The sequence below is a fragment of the Pogona vitticeps genome, chromosome 5 (assembly GCF_051106095.1).
Source record: "Pogona vitticeps strain Pit_001003342236 chromosome 5, PviZW2.1, whole genome shotgun sequence".
Classification (NCBI taxonomy): Eukaryota; Metazoa; Chordata; class Lepidosauria; order Squamata; family Agamidae; genus Pogona; species Pogona vitticeps.
Genome location: NC_135787.1, coordinates 107,333,864 through 107,352,020, shown reverse-complemented (window position 1 = coordinate 107,352,020; position 18,157 = coordinate 107,333,864). Strand labels below are relative to the sequence as shown.

General features: G+C 39.8%; 1 protein-coding gene across 3 annotated transcripts in view; it reads left to right on the top strand.

Moving 5' to 3' along the window:
* Positions 1 to 18,157, top strand: part of SEMA3D (semaphorin 3D) — a 204,918-nt gene that overhangs the window by 78,392 nt on the left and 108,369 nt on the right. For all 3 annotated transcript variants that reach the window (XM_020800516.3, XM_073000805.2, XM_078394234.1), the window contains exon 2: positions 311 to 504. In XM_020800516.3, the coding sequence (XP_020656175.3) occupies positions 354 to 504 (151 nt within the window). In that variant the 5' untranslated portion in view covers positions 311 to 353. The remainder of the gene's footprint in view (positions 1 to 310; positions 505 to 18,157) is intronic.

Below are 18,157 nucleotides of genomic sequence, written 5' to 3'. Positions count from 1 at the left end.
TGGATCTTGCATTAAGTTTGATGTGGCCAGTGCTCACGAAGTCAAGTCCTACCCAAGAGAGTAGGCAGGTGGCTAATTGCAGGGCCGATTCAGCAAAACAAAACAAGCTGGGCCAGCTCCTCTTTTCTCCAATCTCAAATTACTGATGCTTATACTACATAGGACTCTTGATTCATGTCATAAAATGGTTTTCTGCCAAGAGGTCTCTCTTTAGCTAACCCTTGCCTTTTTCTTTGCACACAAACCCCTTGCTTCTCTTCACCAACTTAATATGCAACAGGTGATGATGATTTATTTTTTTCTTTTACAGATCTCTTTTGGATTATTTGAAGAAAAGAGACGTTTTGTGCAGCATGAGGTCAAGAAGAATTTCTAGAGAGGGAATTAGAATGACATCTTTCCAAACACAACATATATGTGCTGTGCTATCCTTGGGAATGCTTCTCTTACCCATTACCGGAACATCAAAACAAAATATCCCAAGACTTAAGCTCTCCTACAAAGGTAAATATTGTCAGGTTCCTCTACCCATTGAGATAGAAGTAAGTCTTAGTGAACACAAAATGCCATGAGAAGACATATACAGCAGTGGTCCCCAACCTTGGGCCTCCAGATGTTCTTGGACTTCAAGTCCCAGAAATCCTGGCCAGCAGAGGTGGTGGTGAAGGTTTCTGGGAGTTGTAGTCCAAGAACATCTGGAGGCCCAAGGTTGGGGACCACTGATATACAGAGCTGCATTGCTACTGACTTCTGCATATTATTGTTCATGATTTGTTTCAGTATTGCGAAGAGAACACATCTGATGTCATATTTTCTGAAGTTGGTAGACAGGGCATCAGATGTTTTGAAATTTTCTGGGCCAAAACAGTATTTTCAACAATAATGTTTGTTTGTTATGAGGAGGAATGTGCAAATAGTCTGGTAGTAGAAAACAGTTTTCCAGATTTTTTTTTATGTATCCCTAGTTGCTAATATTACAGTAAAAAGTTCTTAAAATCCTTATAAGTTGCATACATGAAACCTCTTGGATAAAAACAGTTTCACATGAAGAACATGGCATGAAAATAGGACCATAAGAATGATTATGTCTCTTGTGATTGTTGTTAAAAGGTCTGAAGTCCTTTGAATCTTTTTGAACACTCCAAACTAAATGTAATTAAGTGTAGTTATTCACACTCTTTAGAGAATGGCTTATGGTATTGTCTCCATGCCCTCTGGATATGTTCCATATTCTGCTACTAGTTCTAAGAATGAATCATTTTGCTTGAAAATAGATTTAAAAGCCACCACAATTGTGTGACTACATTGAATATAGGGAGTTTGCTTGACATTGGCCAGAATCTTCTTGCTAATTTATTCCTCTTAAAGCGAAATAATGCTAAGTGACTGCAGCAAATTGGTAATCATTAATGAAGTGCAAGTTGTGTGCCTAGGAGTGCAACCAGCATCTCATTATTTATTGTCAATCTACTATTGCGACTTACATAATTTTGCTTAGACGAATGTAAATTGCCAGTACAATTATGCATTTTCCAATATGAGACCAGAACAAAAGTTTTGTAAGTTCTGCTGATGAATTTTAGGAAATCATTTAACTCTGCAAAATTAAAATACTTTTTCATAATAATATGGACGCAGGCTGGGAGGTCAAAATAAGAGTAACAGCAATGAGAATCATCTGTATTTGAGGGTAATGCATTAACTTTGTGATGAAGTACCTAAAAATTATTTGTGAATAAGGGAATTATTGGCTGGCCTATTTACACAGGTAGTGGGGGACACGTTGCATTCTGCAAGCATCCAGGATGTTTCCATACACATATAGGTGCTTGTAAGAAAGAGTGAATACACATTGATTGCCACATTAAAAAGAGATTGCTGCATGTGTATCTTTTGGTTGCACATAAAGCTGAATGTGCAATCTGTCTGCTCCGCTTTGAGTGCTTGCATTGCATTTGGGTCAATGAAGTTGCTCATGGAGCCTATATCAATATTTAAAATAAATGAATTTTTGCTTGGTGAAACATCCTGAGTTATATTTTAAGGGACGTGGAAAGTCTTATGATGAAATATGTTTAAGAAAATTTGGGATCCCAGATGCTGTGACCAAAGGAAACAATTGGAAGGCAGAAGCAAGAGGAAGAAAAGGGGGGTGGGTTTAGCAGAACTGGATAATGCATCGTTCTCATCATCTTTTCTTTCATCATTTAAGATACTAAATAAGGAAGTTTGGAGGGGAGTTTTAAGTGCCTGTTGCATTCTCTTTCTTGTAATTATCCAATCCACTGTTTCCTGCAGGGCAGCTTCCCACTTGGTGACATCAGTAGTTTACATAGCAGCTGAACTAAGAGTAACCTTTGAGTGACTCACATCAGTTTCAAAACACTGTAAACAATTATGAACTCACCATCTCTTTTTTGCTTTTCATAATGGCAAAAGGGTCTCAGTCAGATGAAGGGCAGGGTGAGTGGGGAAGAACCACACACATCTTCTCTAAGAGATACCATAGTAATTTTCAGATTCACTTGGCTAAATCCCAGTAGATAAGTTGGGACTTGACTGGTGGAAAGAAGCAAGGAGAGAGCAAGAAAACTGAAGAAATGTGTATGTGGTGTTTCTCCCCAAAGGCCTAACCAAGGACATTTAGTGATGACCAGTATACATCAGTGTAGACCTCTGATACCTTGTTCTGCATAGCACTCAAAGAACCAACTACAAAAAGACAAAATAAATGTTGAAAGGTGTAGGCCAAATCCTTGAAAAACACAGGGGATAGACCATTGAGGCAAAACTGGACAAGATGGTGGGAATGAATCAAGATAGACATCAGGAATACTGCTACCTTTAATGTAATGAGCAGAGTCTGGGAAAAATTCATCTTCCAGAATGTGTCAGCCCAGTCAACAGATTCTGGTGCTGCATTACAAATGAGTTCCTTTCCCAAGCTCTGATTGATGTGTAGGTCAGCTTGTCATGGCTTGTTTCTGTTCTGATGTAGTCAGCTTTTAATGTTTTTCAATATGAATGTTATAGCTCTCCTGATTTACCACTGTAGCAACAAGGCCATCTCTCTTGGAGTAATCATTGTTGTTACTTTAGACCTCAGCTTTGAACCAGCTTCTTTCAAGATAGTTAGGCATAACTATAAGATTGTCACACCCCTTCCCTGTACAGCTGACATTTCCCATCAGCTCCTAGCCTGTATAGCCATCATTGTTACAGGAGATTTTTTTTTCAGGTACATTAGAATCCAGACAGGTAAAAACATCACCTCAGGAGGAGATGGGAAAAATATATGTTTTCTAATCTTCAGGAAATAACATTCTGATGTTTAATGGTTCAATATTACTTCCAAAAATGTCACTTGTAGAAGATCAGATGCATAATTTTGCTTAGACCCCCTGTTCAACACAAAAGTGGCCATTTGAACACCAACATGCTAATCCTAATGTTTTATTTACACATTCTGAAATTATGCAAAATTCCTTTATTATGGATCAGATAAAATTATGCAAAATGAATCTGACTATCAAAGAGAGTAGTACAGCTGCTTGTGCTGGCAGTAACTACAGAAAAATCTGATATATTCCCAAATGAAGATATTAAACAAGATATGCCGGGTGGGCAGAATGATTTTATTTTCTCCTGCCTGTGTATGATACAGCTTGCATTCTAAATAATGTTTATATATTTTTCCAGAGCTTCTTGCATTGCTAACTGCTCTAACAACCAGCTGTAAAAATCACAGAAATATAGAACACAGCTCCTGAAACCAAAACAAACAATATAAATTTATATGGCCCTGGAAAATTAAAAGCCCTGTAGCCTTTTTGAATTCAGTAAGTGAAAACAAAGCGTTATTCATGAATTGAACTTTGTCCTTATGTTTTTCTCTGTCCCCATTTAGGGCAAGAGGCTGGACTCATCAGGGTTTACCAAATCTGGCACTGTTTAATTTTCTCCAATTTTGCTTGTTGTGTTAAACAGTTTGGAGTTAAGTGGCCATAATAATTTGGGGGCAGGTTCTTAGCAGAGTTCATGCTCCCCATCCTCAAAGACTAATTTGGTCCTTGTATACAGAGAGAAGGCTGCTTCTGGTGGTATGAACTATCCCCATAAGCCAGTCAGGTCCTACTTTCTAACATCTGCCTCTGGAAAGTCCTACCTTTATTGTGACTTTGGGGGATATGTTGGGGGATGTTGCATGAGCAACTTTATCAGTCTGTACTTACTGCATGGGCACCCCATGGGCCAAGCAGGGAGGTGCTCTTTCCTGAAATTTGGAGATGAGCTCTTCCCCATAAACTACCTATGACTAAGGGCACATATGCATTGGCATAATAGCTTACTGTTTGGATTGCTTTTAGTTTTGTCTGTTTTACAGCATCCACACATATTTAGACTTAGTGGGATCCATCCTGCCCCCTTTTGGAGCTGTCCTGCTCCTTTTTTGGCATAGGAGTAGTGCAACAGGTGTTTTTTTTTTTTTGCATGATTTGGAGCACTCTATAGTCTGTGCAGATACATCATCCACACCAAAATACAGAAGATAGTGCATCTCAGTCTCCAGAATGTCAGCATTTAAGTGTAACATGAATCGAACACACAGGCATTCAAACACATAAATGGAAAGCACACTATTCTTTCTTTACTATGCTCTTGCACATCCCCAGATAGGAAGCACTGCAAGCAAGAACAGTGGTTCAGTTGGGTAATTTTATACCCTGGGTTTATTTTATTTATTTATTTATTTATTAATTTATATGCCGCCCACACTACCCAAAGGTCTCTGGGCGGCTTACAGCATGGTCTGTTTGTCCCCCCCCCCCACCTTGCCACTCTTTTTATGACAGTGTGATTCAACTTGTGGGTTTGCCAGGTCTGTTTTGACTTATTCTGGGATGTGGGGCCCTGGACATTTACACCCTGTTAGGAATACATTGCCATAGAAGATATCCTATCAAATGTTTAACGTGGGATTAAGTGTTCTCCACTCTGAAGAACAGTGTTCCACATCTTGCCTGCAAAGCTAGTGAAGGTGATTGGATCAATGACAGAAGAGTATTGAAAAGGACAATGTCTTCAAACAACTTGTCTTCAAATTCAGCTGCCATTAATTTGCTAAAACACAGAACAGCCACCTTTGACTTTTAAAAGGTGCATCAGCTGAGCAGTTGACCTTGATTACTTATGCTACCTTAAAGTCTCAATGTTCTCCTTTCTTCAGAGTGGGTGATGTAAACCTACATGTTCCTATGGCTTCTGTCCCAAAATGAAAACATCCTTGTAGCTGATAGCCTAGATGTCACCTGTCCGTCACTGTGGAACCTTGGCGGGGGAGCCAATGGAGAGATCAGAAGGTGGGGCCAGGAGAGTTGTGGGGTTGGGGAAAAGGAGAGGAAAGGAGAGGAGGAGTGCTGGGAAAGGGTGAGAGAGCTGGAGGCTTGGGAATTGGGCCAGGAGGGTCAGAGATAGATAGATAGATAGATAGATAGAGTTAAAAGAGTGATTTGAAGGAACCAAACCTTGTTTAATATATGTGATTTGTTTCCTGTGATTTATACTGCAAATTCCAACTGATTATTAGCCCCACCCTGTTCAATAAACTGATTGTGTTTGGCAGCATAACTGTCCAGTATTTAATTGATGTTAAAGAAATAACATCTGGTGGCAGCGTGAGGAGGAGGAAGGAGCGTGAGCCTTTGTGAGGATGAAATAAAACAGGGGCCACAAGGGTGAATGCCACAATCCTCTTTGGTCTTTCCACATCCCTTTTCTAAGATTGCCTTTAAAAAAAGGCACTGCTCATAAAAACTGTCATTAGGTATGAAATAGAGAGTCAGATGTCACTTTTTATTCTGAGAAGAGGCATGTTAAAGGCACACAAGATTGTCCTCAACTTCAACTGTGGTAAGCACAGAGGTTTGCTCCTGAGTTTTTGTATAGGCAGGGAGAGACCGGAAAATTCCACCAGGCCTCAGGTTGAATTTATGCCTTAGTATTTCATGCAGGTAGCTAGGAATTTAGGATGGCAGCATCCCCCATGCCTGGGGCTGATGTTGACAAGTTTGATGCTGCTTCTGGATTTTTTTTTCATTTTGCTTTTGAAGGATGACATTACTGCCAAGGAATTTAAGATATTTTCCCAGACTTACTTAGAATATATCTCAACTGATTAAATTATACTGGTTGTTTTCCTGATAAACAATCTTCTGGTTATAAGATCACAGCGCCAGTGTATCTATTACAAAGCAAACTAATAAAAAGTCTGGGTGGGTACTGCATTTGCTGGTTCATGAAGATGTTTTTCTAACAGATTGGGCTTGTTCAGCTTGTGACCCACTAACCCAACCTTTCTTAACTGAGGCCCTTCTAGATGTTTTGGCCCTCAACATATACAGTATAAGCCCAAATGGTCACACTCACTTAATAGTCAGTGATGACAGAAATGGTAAGCTGGAGGAAGTGAGATCAGGTGGACCAAAATAGGTAACGGATGTTGAGAATGCATCAATTTAAAACCAGCCTATCAGCCATGTGTTGTTGCCTGGATCTTGGTAGAAATTCTTACCCATCTTTGAATCCTTTTCCTGTTATGATCTCCTGCCGTGGGACCTTTCTTATTTTTGCGGGCCTTGAGAAGAAACAAGATGTCAGGAATGGTTTGTGGGAGTGGTCTCCCTCCAGGTTTTGAGAGGATATCCTCCCCCACTGTATTTACAAATTCCCTAGGCCTGATGGGTTCCTTCACCCTTCCCATCCACACACATTGGTATATCTCTTCATGCTTGAGTGCGAGCACCCATCCACAATAGAAACTTTTGTGCTGCTAACTTGAGAATGTCTATAGGGTCTCTCTGGAGCTGCTGTGGAGGTCATAAGTCCCCCTCTTTCCTTGGAGTCTGCTCTGTGTGTTGAGAGCTTCATGTTCCATGTAATAGGTATTGTGGCAAGTAGAGGGTAATCTCTCCTGTTCAGTCAAGCATGCCCCTGACTATATCTTCATTCCTCTTATATGCAGGCACCTCCTTTACTGCACCTCTTTTATTCCCTGCAAACTTTGCATAGGAGAGAGAATTACTCAGAGTTGGTATTTCAGGGTTCTATGAAATATAAGTCTCCCCTTCCATGGTGTAACATTGTGGTTCAGCACCCATTTCAAGTGATTTGAACATTTGATAAGAGCTTGTACTGGATCAAGAGTTCCACTTTTATATTTTCATGAGGTAGACACAGAAAAGCAACCAGCCCCACCCTCACATTTTTAACTGCTTTAGAAAGAAGGATGGCTTTGCTTTATTTGGCAGCCACACAAGAAAGATAAGCTGCTTAGGAACAAGGAAACCTGTCCGAGCCCACGGCCTGGGGTCTTCTTTGTAATAACAAATGTTTCGGATCGGATACATTTTCATTTACGATGTTTAAAGCTAATTATTTGGTTTGGCTACATGGTGTTTGTGAACTTGGCCTGTGCCTTTTTCACCAATATTATGAAGTCACAAAAGAGCATTTAATCATCTTTGTAATGATACTTCTTTTTCTTCTTCTTTTAAAAAATCCTCTTATTTGTGCAGCTGTGCCTTTGGTCAAAATTTGTTTGGAAATATCATACAAGACTGAAGTGGTAGCTATAAATGCTCAAAAAGAATTCTTCTGTACTTCAGTTAACCTATGTTGTGTGCTGTGCTGTTCCTGGAACAGACAACATCATTTTAAAATAATCCTCTACTTCTAAGATGCCTGAAGTTGATTTTTTTTGTGCAAGGTCATTAGAAGCAGTTTTGCTTGGCTGCGATCAAAAGAGTTAATTATTGCAGGCATGGCAGAGGCAAGGGAGTGTGTAAAGCAATTGCTCCACTTTTGATAGGGCTACGACTAAACTACATTTTCGTTTCCTTTTTGTCTTCCATGAAATTTGATTTAATTTTTATCTTGGGTGTTTGTAGAGTTCTCTCAAGGTCTGAGTAAAAGACTTTCTAGTTAGATTTTATTTACATTGACATAGAAGAGTCTGTCATTTCTGTATTCTCCTGTTATTGTTTGTTTGTTTGTTTGTTCAGTTGGTTGGTTGGTTTTATTTAAATCACTCTCTTGTTAGGTCAGGAATAATATATGTGCACACTTTGGTAAATGCTAACCGAAAACTAAATACTGAAATCAAATTCTTGACTCTTTTGACCAAGCAAATTTAAAAAGTACAGCATGGAGAAAACTGTGTGGTTGTACCTGCATCCCATCTGTTTTACAAAGACAAGGGGAAAAAGGGCTTCTCGGGTCTCAGAGGGCTGGCTAAAGACATAGGAAAGCGCTGTGTTGTTCTGGGTCTCTAGACAGAGAGACAAATTTCCACATGAATTGTGCTGGAGGAGAAGATGGGTTGATTTCATTGTATATGGCAGGTTTAGAACCTGGGTGCTCATCTCTTCCCTACTATCAACTGGTGTCAGGAACCACTTGCTCAGTACAAAGGCGTTTGCATGACACACGTTGTTTATTAGGAAGTGGTGCAGAAAATCAAAATTGTCTGCTGCTTTCATGCCTACAGATACAGTAGTATTTTGCAATTATTGCTCAAGGGCCTTGCCTCCTGCTACATCACAACAGCCACCTTTTCATCTCATGTTTTGGCCCTGTAACATCCGGGAGTGGGAAGCTGCTGACCTGCAACCCCAATGGCAGCACTCATTTAGCTGTAACATGGTTGAATACACAGGTATTCAAGCACAGACGTTTAGGAGCTAAACATTCAATATTCTCAGCCCAGAAAGACAAAGCAATTTCATTGCTCTCCCATGTGAATTCTTGCACTCTTGCGTTCTTTCCATTTTGAATAGGAAGGCTTTTGTGTAACTTATTATTGTGTAATTGAATTGACATGAAATCCTCACATGTGCCTGTCTGAGTGAGTACATTCGTACCTAGCACAGGTAGCAGGAACAGCAGTACTCCAAAATGGAAGCTGCCAGATGCTATTTTCATTTTCTGCAGTGCACTGGCATGCAGCATTTGTTCCCAATGTCTTGGATTGTCATAATTAAAATTAGTGCAGGCTAAGCTTGTAGATTGACATACCGGGGGTGGAGAGATTAAAAATACTTGGTGGCCCCTGGTAGGGTATGGAGACATGCCAGCTGCCCTGGGATGCTCCTTGCTGAGACTGTATGTTTGTGTGTGCACTTTCTTAGTGTGGGCATTTTGGATTGCAGCTTCCAGAATATCTTAGTTATCCTACTGATAGTGGTAGATGAAGAGCTGGCAGTGCTGGACCCAGTGTTAGCAATGTTGCTGCACACTCTATTGTGACAACATATGTAAATAATGGATATATTATTGGAGTGAAAGCCTGAAAAGCAATGTTTCTCACTATCAGTCATCTTTTAAAATCCTCATTTGACTTTTTCATTATCAGAGTGTTTGCTGATGCTTATTGGTACAATGGTATATGTACATGTTATCCAGAGGTGGATAATAATGACCTTCCAGATGTTTTGACCCTTTAGTGCCAATCAGTATAACCAATAGTAAGGGGTTATTGGAACTGCAGTATCAAAATATCTCACAGGACATTTTCCCACCTCCATACTCACACGTAGCAGCATGTAATCATGGTGGATGGTTATGAAATATTCTGCAGTTCTGCATGTGTGATTTGAATGGCTGCATCAGGTGGCCATATTATTTATGGATGTCATTGCCAAAAACAGAGTTGACAGCAACACTGTTCCTATTAGCAAGGCCAGATCCAGATCTACTAGCTTCCCACCTATTACCACCAACTGCAAGGCCCACCCAAATATGCCACAGTTGAACCAGTTAGTTATGGAATAGATTTTGGAAAGTGATGTCAAAATGCACATTTTTAACAACATCAGTTTTTCACTGCGGGTTTAAGACAAGCAAGTGGATCAAATAGAATAAGACATAGGTAGATGAGGAAAATATTGTATGAACCATATGTATCATGATAGGATATGCCAGCATGAAAGCTTCATTACAATAGCATGATTTTGCTATACTGTATTGTTACTTTATGTAACAATGAATTATGTAACACCCAAAACATTAGGCAGTGCTATTCTTTTTTATATATGCTATTCTACTGTCTTCAGCAAATCTTAGAATCATTTACAGAAGTCATTGCAAAAAGTATAGTCAACTGCATCATTGCTGCCATTGAAATTAAACATTTAGCAAGTTGACAAGAATATCCTTGAACAATATTTTTCACTGTTGTCTCTTGTAATTGTTTTACAATCTGTTGTTGACGTTTGAATAAAGAGTGAGATCATAAAAATGCTGCACTTGTGACACCATCCATGATGCCTTCGAAATGTATGCATTAAACTGTTAGAACTGAAAATGGAGTGCATAGCCCGTGGTATTTGAAGAGGCCCTGAACTTTGCTAACTGTTATTCCTAGTTCTCTATCATGTCCAGTGTAGCAAACCATCTATATATCTGAGATGACTTCCAAAAGTGGCTGGTGGCATGGCATAAAGTCTATTGTCTAAAGTCAATAGAAGGTCAAAATTCCTCTTGACATGGTTAAGTTCTGGGGATAAGCTCAAGGTTATATTCTGCAGCCTAAAAGTAGTTGTTGGGATGATGGTCACAGAGTGTGAGCCTTAGAGGTGGACACAAACATCCCCTTCCCCACATCTTCAAGTTCAAGGCAGAAACTGTGCTAAATGAGAAAATATTTAAATAGGCACAGGAATACCAGAACTTGTCAGGTGGGACCAAAGATATTTAACCATGCTTGGCCAATGAAAAGCATGGCATTCCATCTTCTAAATCTTCTGTTTCCATGATCAGCATGGTTATAGAACGGAACTTAGGATAAAGTCAAAATGTGGTGTGCTCAGAGGCTCTTAAAAAGATCGCAGTGAATGCAAAGAAGTGTAGATATAATTTCCTTTCATTCCAGCCATATATTGTAAGTCCGAGCCATTCCCTTCCCTTTCAATATCTGTTTTAAAGTCAGGCAATTTCTTCCATTGCTTGTGAGCCTAACATAACTGTCTTTCAGTAACATATTGTACTTTGGGGGACATTTTATGAAATGTGAGACCTGGATCTGCAAACAATGCATTGAGTGCTGAGATTCAAGAACTAGATTTAAGTTTGGATGTGGAAAGCTTTTGGGTTCTTTCCATCCTCATTAGTCTACCGTACAATATCTGACACAATTTGATATGATTCAGTGTCTGTGCCTGAGAGAGACAGGAGACTGAAACAGCAATGAGTTTGTTGAAATATGCTAGCCTGTAGAGGTTCATTAATCTCCTACTTTGTTCAAAAGAAACTCCTGCAAATTATACCTGATAACAGCCTGGAAATCCCAGTGCTGTTAGCTACATTTGTCAATTTTTCCTGCATTGTCTGCCAACTCCACATTTTTAAACATTAATTTAACACACTGCCCCTCAATGTTAATGCTGTCTGATTCAGAACTCTAAACTGGTATTTGCAGTGTTTTATTTAGAGAGCTCACAATCAAAGCTTGGAAAAATATGTTTTTGAAAGAAGAAGAAGAGGAGGAGGAGGGGGAGGAAAATGATGATGTCAAGATCTTCTGGGATTTCTGGATCTAAACAGACACCTTGAACATAACACACCAGACATATTGTGTGTCTGGATCATTGACATTGCAATTCTAGGGGATGCCTGAGTTGAAAATAAAGAATTAGATAAACTAAAAAATACAGAGACCCGGCAGATCTATTGTGCTGATATTTAACTGATACTTAGGCTTTTGGTTAAAACTTGTATATGTTATATAATATCAGCCACTATTTTTATAATTTTGATTGACTGCGTCTGGTATTTTTAATAATGATGGTGACAACAATGATGACGAAAAATGAAACTGGGGAAAAAAATAAAGAAAAAGATGAAACGGTATCACACCTCATCTGTGAATGTCCAAAGATTGCACAAACAGATTACAAAGTTAGACATGATAAAGTGGCAAAATTAGTGCGCTGGTCATTATGCAAAAAATACAACTTGCCAGCCTCCAAAAACCCGTGGGAACATCGGGTAGAGAAGGTGTCAGAAAATGAGGAAGTCAAGATCTTGTGGGATTTCCGGATCCAAACAGATAGACACCTTGAACATAACATACCAGACATAGTAGTAATAGAATGAAGAAAGGTCTGGATAATTGACATTGTAATTCCAGGATGCCAGAGTTGAAAATAAAGAACTGGAAAAACTAACCAAGTACAGAGACGTGGCAATCGAAACATCTCACCTATGGAAGAAATACACTTTAGTGATCCCCATAGTCATTGGGGCTGGGAATAATATCAAGAAACTTCACACAGCACTATAAGCAGTTGCAGATCTCAGAAATCACACCATCAAAGCTACAAAAAACAGCAATATTAGGAACAGCATACATACTGCCCCGACATCTAACAGATACTTAGGTTTTTGGTTAAAACTTGTATCTTATATAATACCAGTCAATATTTTTATACTGTTGGCTGTGCCTGACGTTTCTTAATGATGATGATGATGATGATGATGATGATGATGATGATGATGATGAAGAAGAAGAAGAAGAAGAAGAAGAAGAAGAAGAAGAAGAAGAAGAAGAAGAAGAAGAAGAAGCATCTTGTCAGTTCTGACTTATGGTGACATTTTCCGTGGTTTTCTAGGTACAAAGTAGTGATAAATGGTTTACCACTCTCTTTTTCTGGCGGGTGTTCTGGGAATGAGCAGCCTACCCAAGGCTACAGAGGTGGGCTCTTTTCTCTGGAGATGAGAAATTGAACCTCCACCTTCTGGCTCAACAGCCAAATACCCAACTCACCAGGCTATCCAGTCAGCTATCTTTTGGTCTGTAACCCCCCCCGCCCAATACTTCAGCCAGTGTGTCAAACTAATAATGGGGTGGCTACAGGATTCAGGACAATTGTTGTTGTTTAGTCATTAAGTCATGTCTGACTCTTCATGACCACATGGACCAGAGCATGGCAGGCCCTCCTGTCTTTCAATGCCTCCCGGGGTTTGGTCAAATTTCTGTTGGTAGCTTTGATGGCATTGTCCACCCATCTCATCCTCTGTCGTCCCCTTCTCCTCTTGCCTTCACACTTTCCCAACATCAGGGTCTTTTCCAGGGAGTTTTCTCTTCTCATGAGATGACCAAAGTACTGGAGCCTCAGCTTCAGGATCTGTCCTTCCAGTGAGCACTCAAGGTTGATTTCCTTCAAAATGAATAGGTTTGTTCTCTTTGCAGTCCAGGGGACTCTCAAGAGTCTCCTCTGGCACCACAATTCAAAAGCATCAATTATTCAGCGGTCAGACTTCTTTATGGTCCAGCTCTCACTTCCATACAACACTACTGGAAAAACCATAGCTTTGACTATGTGGACCTTTGTCGGCAAGGTGATGTCTCTGCTTTTTAAGATGTTATCAAGGTTTGTCATCGCTTTCCTCCCAAGAAGCAGGCGTCTTTTAATTTCATGGCTGCTATCTCCGTCTGCAGTGATCATAGAGCCCAAGAAAGTAAAATCTGTCACTGCCTGTCTTCCATATCTTCCCGTTCTATTTGCCAGGAGGTGATGGGACCAGTGGCCATGATCTTGGCTTTTTTGATGTTGAGCTTCAGACCACTTTTTGCACTCTCCTCTTTCACCCTCATTACAAGGTTCCTTAATTCCTCCTTACTTTCTGCCATCAGAGTGGTATCATCTGCATATCGGAGGTTGTTGATATTTCTTCCGGCAATCTTAATTCCAGCTTGGGATTCCTCCAGTCCAGCCTTCTGCATGATGTATTCTGCATATAAGTTAAATAAGCAGGGGAACAATATACAGCCTTGTCATACTCCTTTCCCAATTTTGAACCAATCAGTTGTTCCATATCCAGTTCTAACTGTTGCTTCCTGTCCCACATATAGATTTCATCAGGACATCAGTAGTTCTCAAAGTAATTATTCCAAGTTGTGTGAATTATTGTTGAATTGACCAGTGGTACTTTAGAATTAGATAATTTTCTGATGGGACAGTATGGTGTTTGTAGAGTATACACTTTTCATGTTGGTTCAGGTCATTGCATCTCAACTCTAAAGGAATTTGGGTGGTGGGACCAAAAAAATGGTCTCCATCAGGGATCTCAGAAAGCTGTTGCCAGTCCGATTAAACAGACAGTGTGGGATGAACTCTATGTAACGCAGAATGATGTGTTTATGTTCACAGTTTCCTGCTGTTTGCCCTTTGGCACTTGAAATATACAGTGCTCTAGAAGAGTATAGTGAGTGACTTGTTTTGTTTTGTTTACTGGCTTGCTTTACCCCAGACTCTCACCCCTCCCAGCAATTCCCTTGCATTCTCTAAAGCTTGAAGGTATGCCAACATACTTGAGAACACCACATATGGTTGTTTACTGTGTATGTTTCCCATAATTATACCGGTAGTGCACCCTCAGTGGTGCATTGTAAACAAGGCAGGAGTGTTTATCACATTTTATGCTGTAAATTTTCCTTCCTTCCTTCCTTCCTTCCTTCCTTCCTTCCTTCCTTCCTTCCTTCCTTCCTTCCTTCCTTCCTTCCTTCCTTCCTTCCTTCCTTCCTTCCTTTGTACTTTTCATAGAACAGCATGCCCCAGTGAATTTTGAGGGTGTCCATGTGTCCAATTTCATATGTTAGAGCCCTGTGTTTGAAGAGCCACCAGAGAATAACCATAAATGTATTTGAAGGGCCTTGCATTTCACTGACTATTTAGTCAAATGTAGTTTAAGGATAGAGAACACTAATATGGCAAAGCCAGAGGCACCGTGAGGTTGCCCATTTACAGTCAGCACTGAGACAGCAGATTAAGCAGATCTATAGGTCACTGAGTCTTAAGGTCCCACACATATCCTTATGCATGTAAAGCTTATGCAAATCTACCTTCTCTTCTCTGTTTTGGCAACCTAAACTAGCACTACCAGTGAGCAGTGGTCTAATTTCTAATAATTCTATTTCAAACACAGAAAATCTATCTTCATGTTGTAGAGAAATAAAAATATTTAGCAATTGGCCAAAGAATGACACACATGGGCGCACAAATGCAGTTCTTGCAAGCTATGCACTCAAAATTCAGTTAATACTGAAGTATAACTAAATTTGATTTGTGTTAATTGTTATGCACTGTTTTCACGTAGTATTGTTTTTTATCAAAGGTACCATAGAAAATACTTACTCTATTGTCTCTGCCAGCAAGTCTTTGGAGATACAGTACTCTCTTTTCTTGTAGAATGAGAAATGACTTGAATGGTGTGTTACTTTGAAATAAGTAAATGGTATCTTCTGCTTTTTTAAAATTATGGTACCTTGATTGAATTGGTTGAAAACAGGTCTTAACTCAATGTTTGCATGCACGTTTATGTTTGGCTGAGTTGAATTAGCTGAAAGAAGATCTGGTTTTCATCGGTACTTACAGAGTGAAATGGATGAATGAACTAGATGAAAAAAGTCAATTGTGAGTATCTGGATATTACTAAAAATAACAATTTAAATGATCAGTGCTGTCATGTAATCAGTGTGGTGTTCCACGACAACACATTTCTAAAAGATTTTGGGAGAAAGTAACCGGGAATTAGAGAAAGCCTTTGACTATGAATCTTATCATTATTGTCAAATAATAAAAGACTCTGTATGTCAGCTTGAGAGCACTTTGGGATTGCTTTTCACATGGTCCTCAGAATGGCGGCTATGCATGATACAAGTCTGTTTTTTCTTTATGGCATCAGCTTGGGGGACATGCCCCCAGAATCTTTTCTTTTACAAATCCTTCCCAAGGTTTCCATGTGCCTCCTGCCACCATGTAGAAATACGTAGTTCCCTCAAGGACCAGGGGTTGTTTTTCACCTGTTCTGACCTTTTGCACACTTGCAGAAGTAAAAGCAAAACAAAATGCATGGCAGGGGTGGAGGGGCAATGCTTTGCAAATTGTTCGGTGGAATGGAACGGGAGTACTTACCATCTGTCCATTTGCCCCCAAATGAACCAACAAACCCTTAAAAATTAGAGAAGTGGCAAAAACATTGCCCACATCCCACCTGCTCTCCCTTCTTAGATAACAGTCTTTTTGGAAGTAACAAAAGTTACATTTTGTGCACCCAGTGATATTTTTAAAAAAAATGTAAAAGGAATGCCATTACTGTATATCCTTATAACCTCCAAAGTAATGTGCTGCAGGTAATCTTTTTTTCTTTTAAGCCGCTATTTCAAAGCTGTTTTCCATAATAAACTTTTTGTCATTTTTCTTCTTAACTGCACTTCAGTACTAGAATAAGTTTAATTAACATTATTGTTTTTCAGCTTTTTTGCAAGCCACCTTGAGTCCCAGCCCTGAGAGAAGGGTACCATATTAAATAAATAAATAGAACATCACATGCAAACTGGATGACAGGCCAAAAATAAAATAAAAGTTAAAAAATAAAGACAAAAAAAAGTGTTCGCACCTTGAAGACTAGCTGCTATGTAGGTCCAATTGTCCACGAAAACTCATATTAAAGTACAGCAGTTAGTCTTTAAGGTGCCACAATGTTTCTCTCTTATTATTTTATTTTTATTTTACTTTTGGCCTGATATGCTAGCACAGACTAATGAAGCCAGCTCTTGTAAAATGCAAATGGCTGATGGTGCAGTGGATTCTGGCCCAGCCCTCGTGTCAGGTAATATTAGATGGATACACTCTGTTCAGGTTATTATGAGTTTTTATCTTATCCATCCAGGATGTTGCACATGTTTCTCCACCTACTTTATCCTCACAACAAGTCTTTGAGTTGTAATAAAGTGAGTGACTGATTCTCAGGCTATCTTATGAAGAACTTTTGGGCTATCTATGGGTGTGCTATAGCAAACACTTTAGTCATTGCACATGTCTAGCTGGATTGATTACAGTGTCCAGGGATTGTAGGGAACGGTCTAATGGATCACTCTTTTCATAAATCTCTCGAGAACTTGAACATTTCTCTACATTAAAAGTGGAGACACTCTTTTTTGATTCTACGGATAATTGTTACACTCTCTGTTGGAAATTGACACCCCCTATACTATGTGTGTTAAACTTCTAGAGTGAGAGTTGCATTGCTATCACTCCCAACCAACCGTACAGGGTCTACATCTTGTTTAGGAATTAATCCCATTGATCTCAATGGGGCTTACTTCTGAATAGGCATGTATAAGACTGCACTCTCACACCTCTCTGGGGGAAGAGTTCTGGAATGAAGAAAAGCCCAATGAAAAGACCCACCTCTTCCACTGGTTGACCAAAATCTCACAGATGTTACAGTGTCTGAATTTTAACATGACTTGAGAGATATCCCCGTCCTCTGTCTGAACTGTGTATTCTTTTTAAAAGAACAGTTTATGTATATGACAAAACACAGGCACCGGCAAAGCACGGATGTGCTGGAAGAGTTCTGAACATTGGGATGTCCTCATAGTACTTGCAAGCATGGAATGCTGAGACATAGCCATTCTTCAGTCTGCTTTAAAATGTTGTTGTTATCATGCCTTCCAAATAAATGAAACCTGTTGCATTCTGCCACTTAATATAAACTTTTGGTAGTTTCTACTAGGAGCAGACTTGCCATTCCCCAGGTTGAAGCAGTTGCCCCAGGCAGCAGAGTGCACCAGAACTGCCACCAGTGCCCATTCTCTGCTGCCTGACCTGAGTGCTGCTGTTGGCTTATTTCTCTAGTTCAGTAGTTCCCAACCTCAAGACCCCAGGTGTTCTTCCCCATTAGCTGTGCTGACCAGGGTTTCCAGGAGTTGTAATCCAGGAACATCTGGAGACAGCTAGGATAAAGAAGGAATACCGCCCTCTTTACAGACGTCTTAGGGCTCGTGATTTAGAAGAGTGCTTTACGCAGAGAAGAAATGCCATGTGAAAAGGGGAAAATCATTGCAGCAATTTCCTTGAACAGTTGTGCTCGGTTGTATATTTTTGTGGTTCAGGAGTATTGAGTCCATTCAGTGTGCGTGTGCCTTACTTTGATCAAATCTGCAGATTGCAGTTGCTGCTGGGCATGTAATTGCAGTCATCTGGATCACATGGATGAAAGAATGAGATGGAGACTGCTGACAGTGTTCCGCCAATGATTAACACAAGCATTGTTCAATCATAGGGAACCTTCGCCTCATGAAAGCACATAAGAA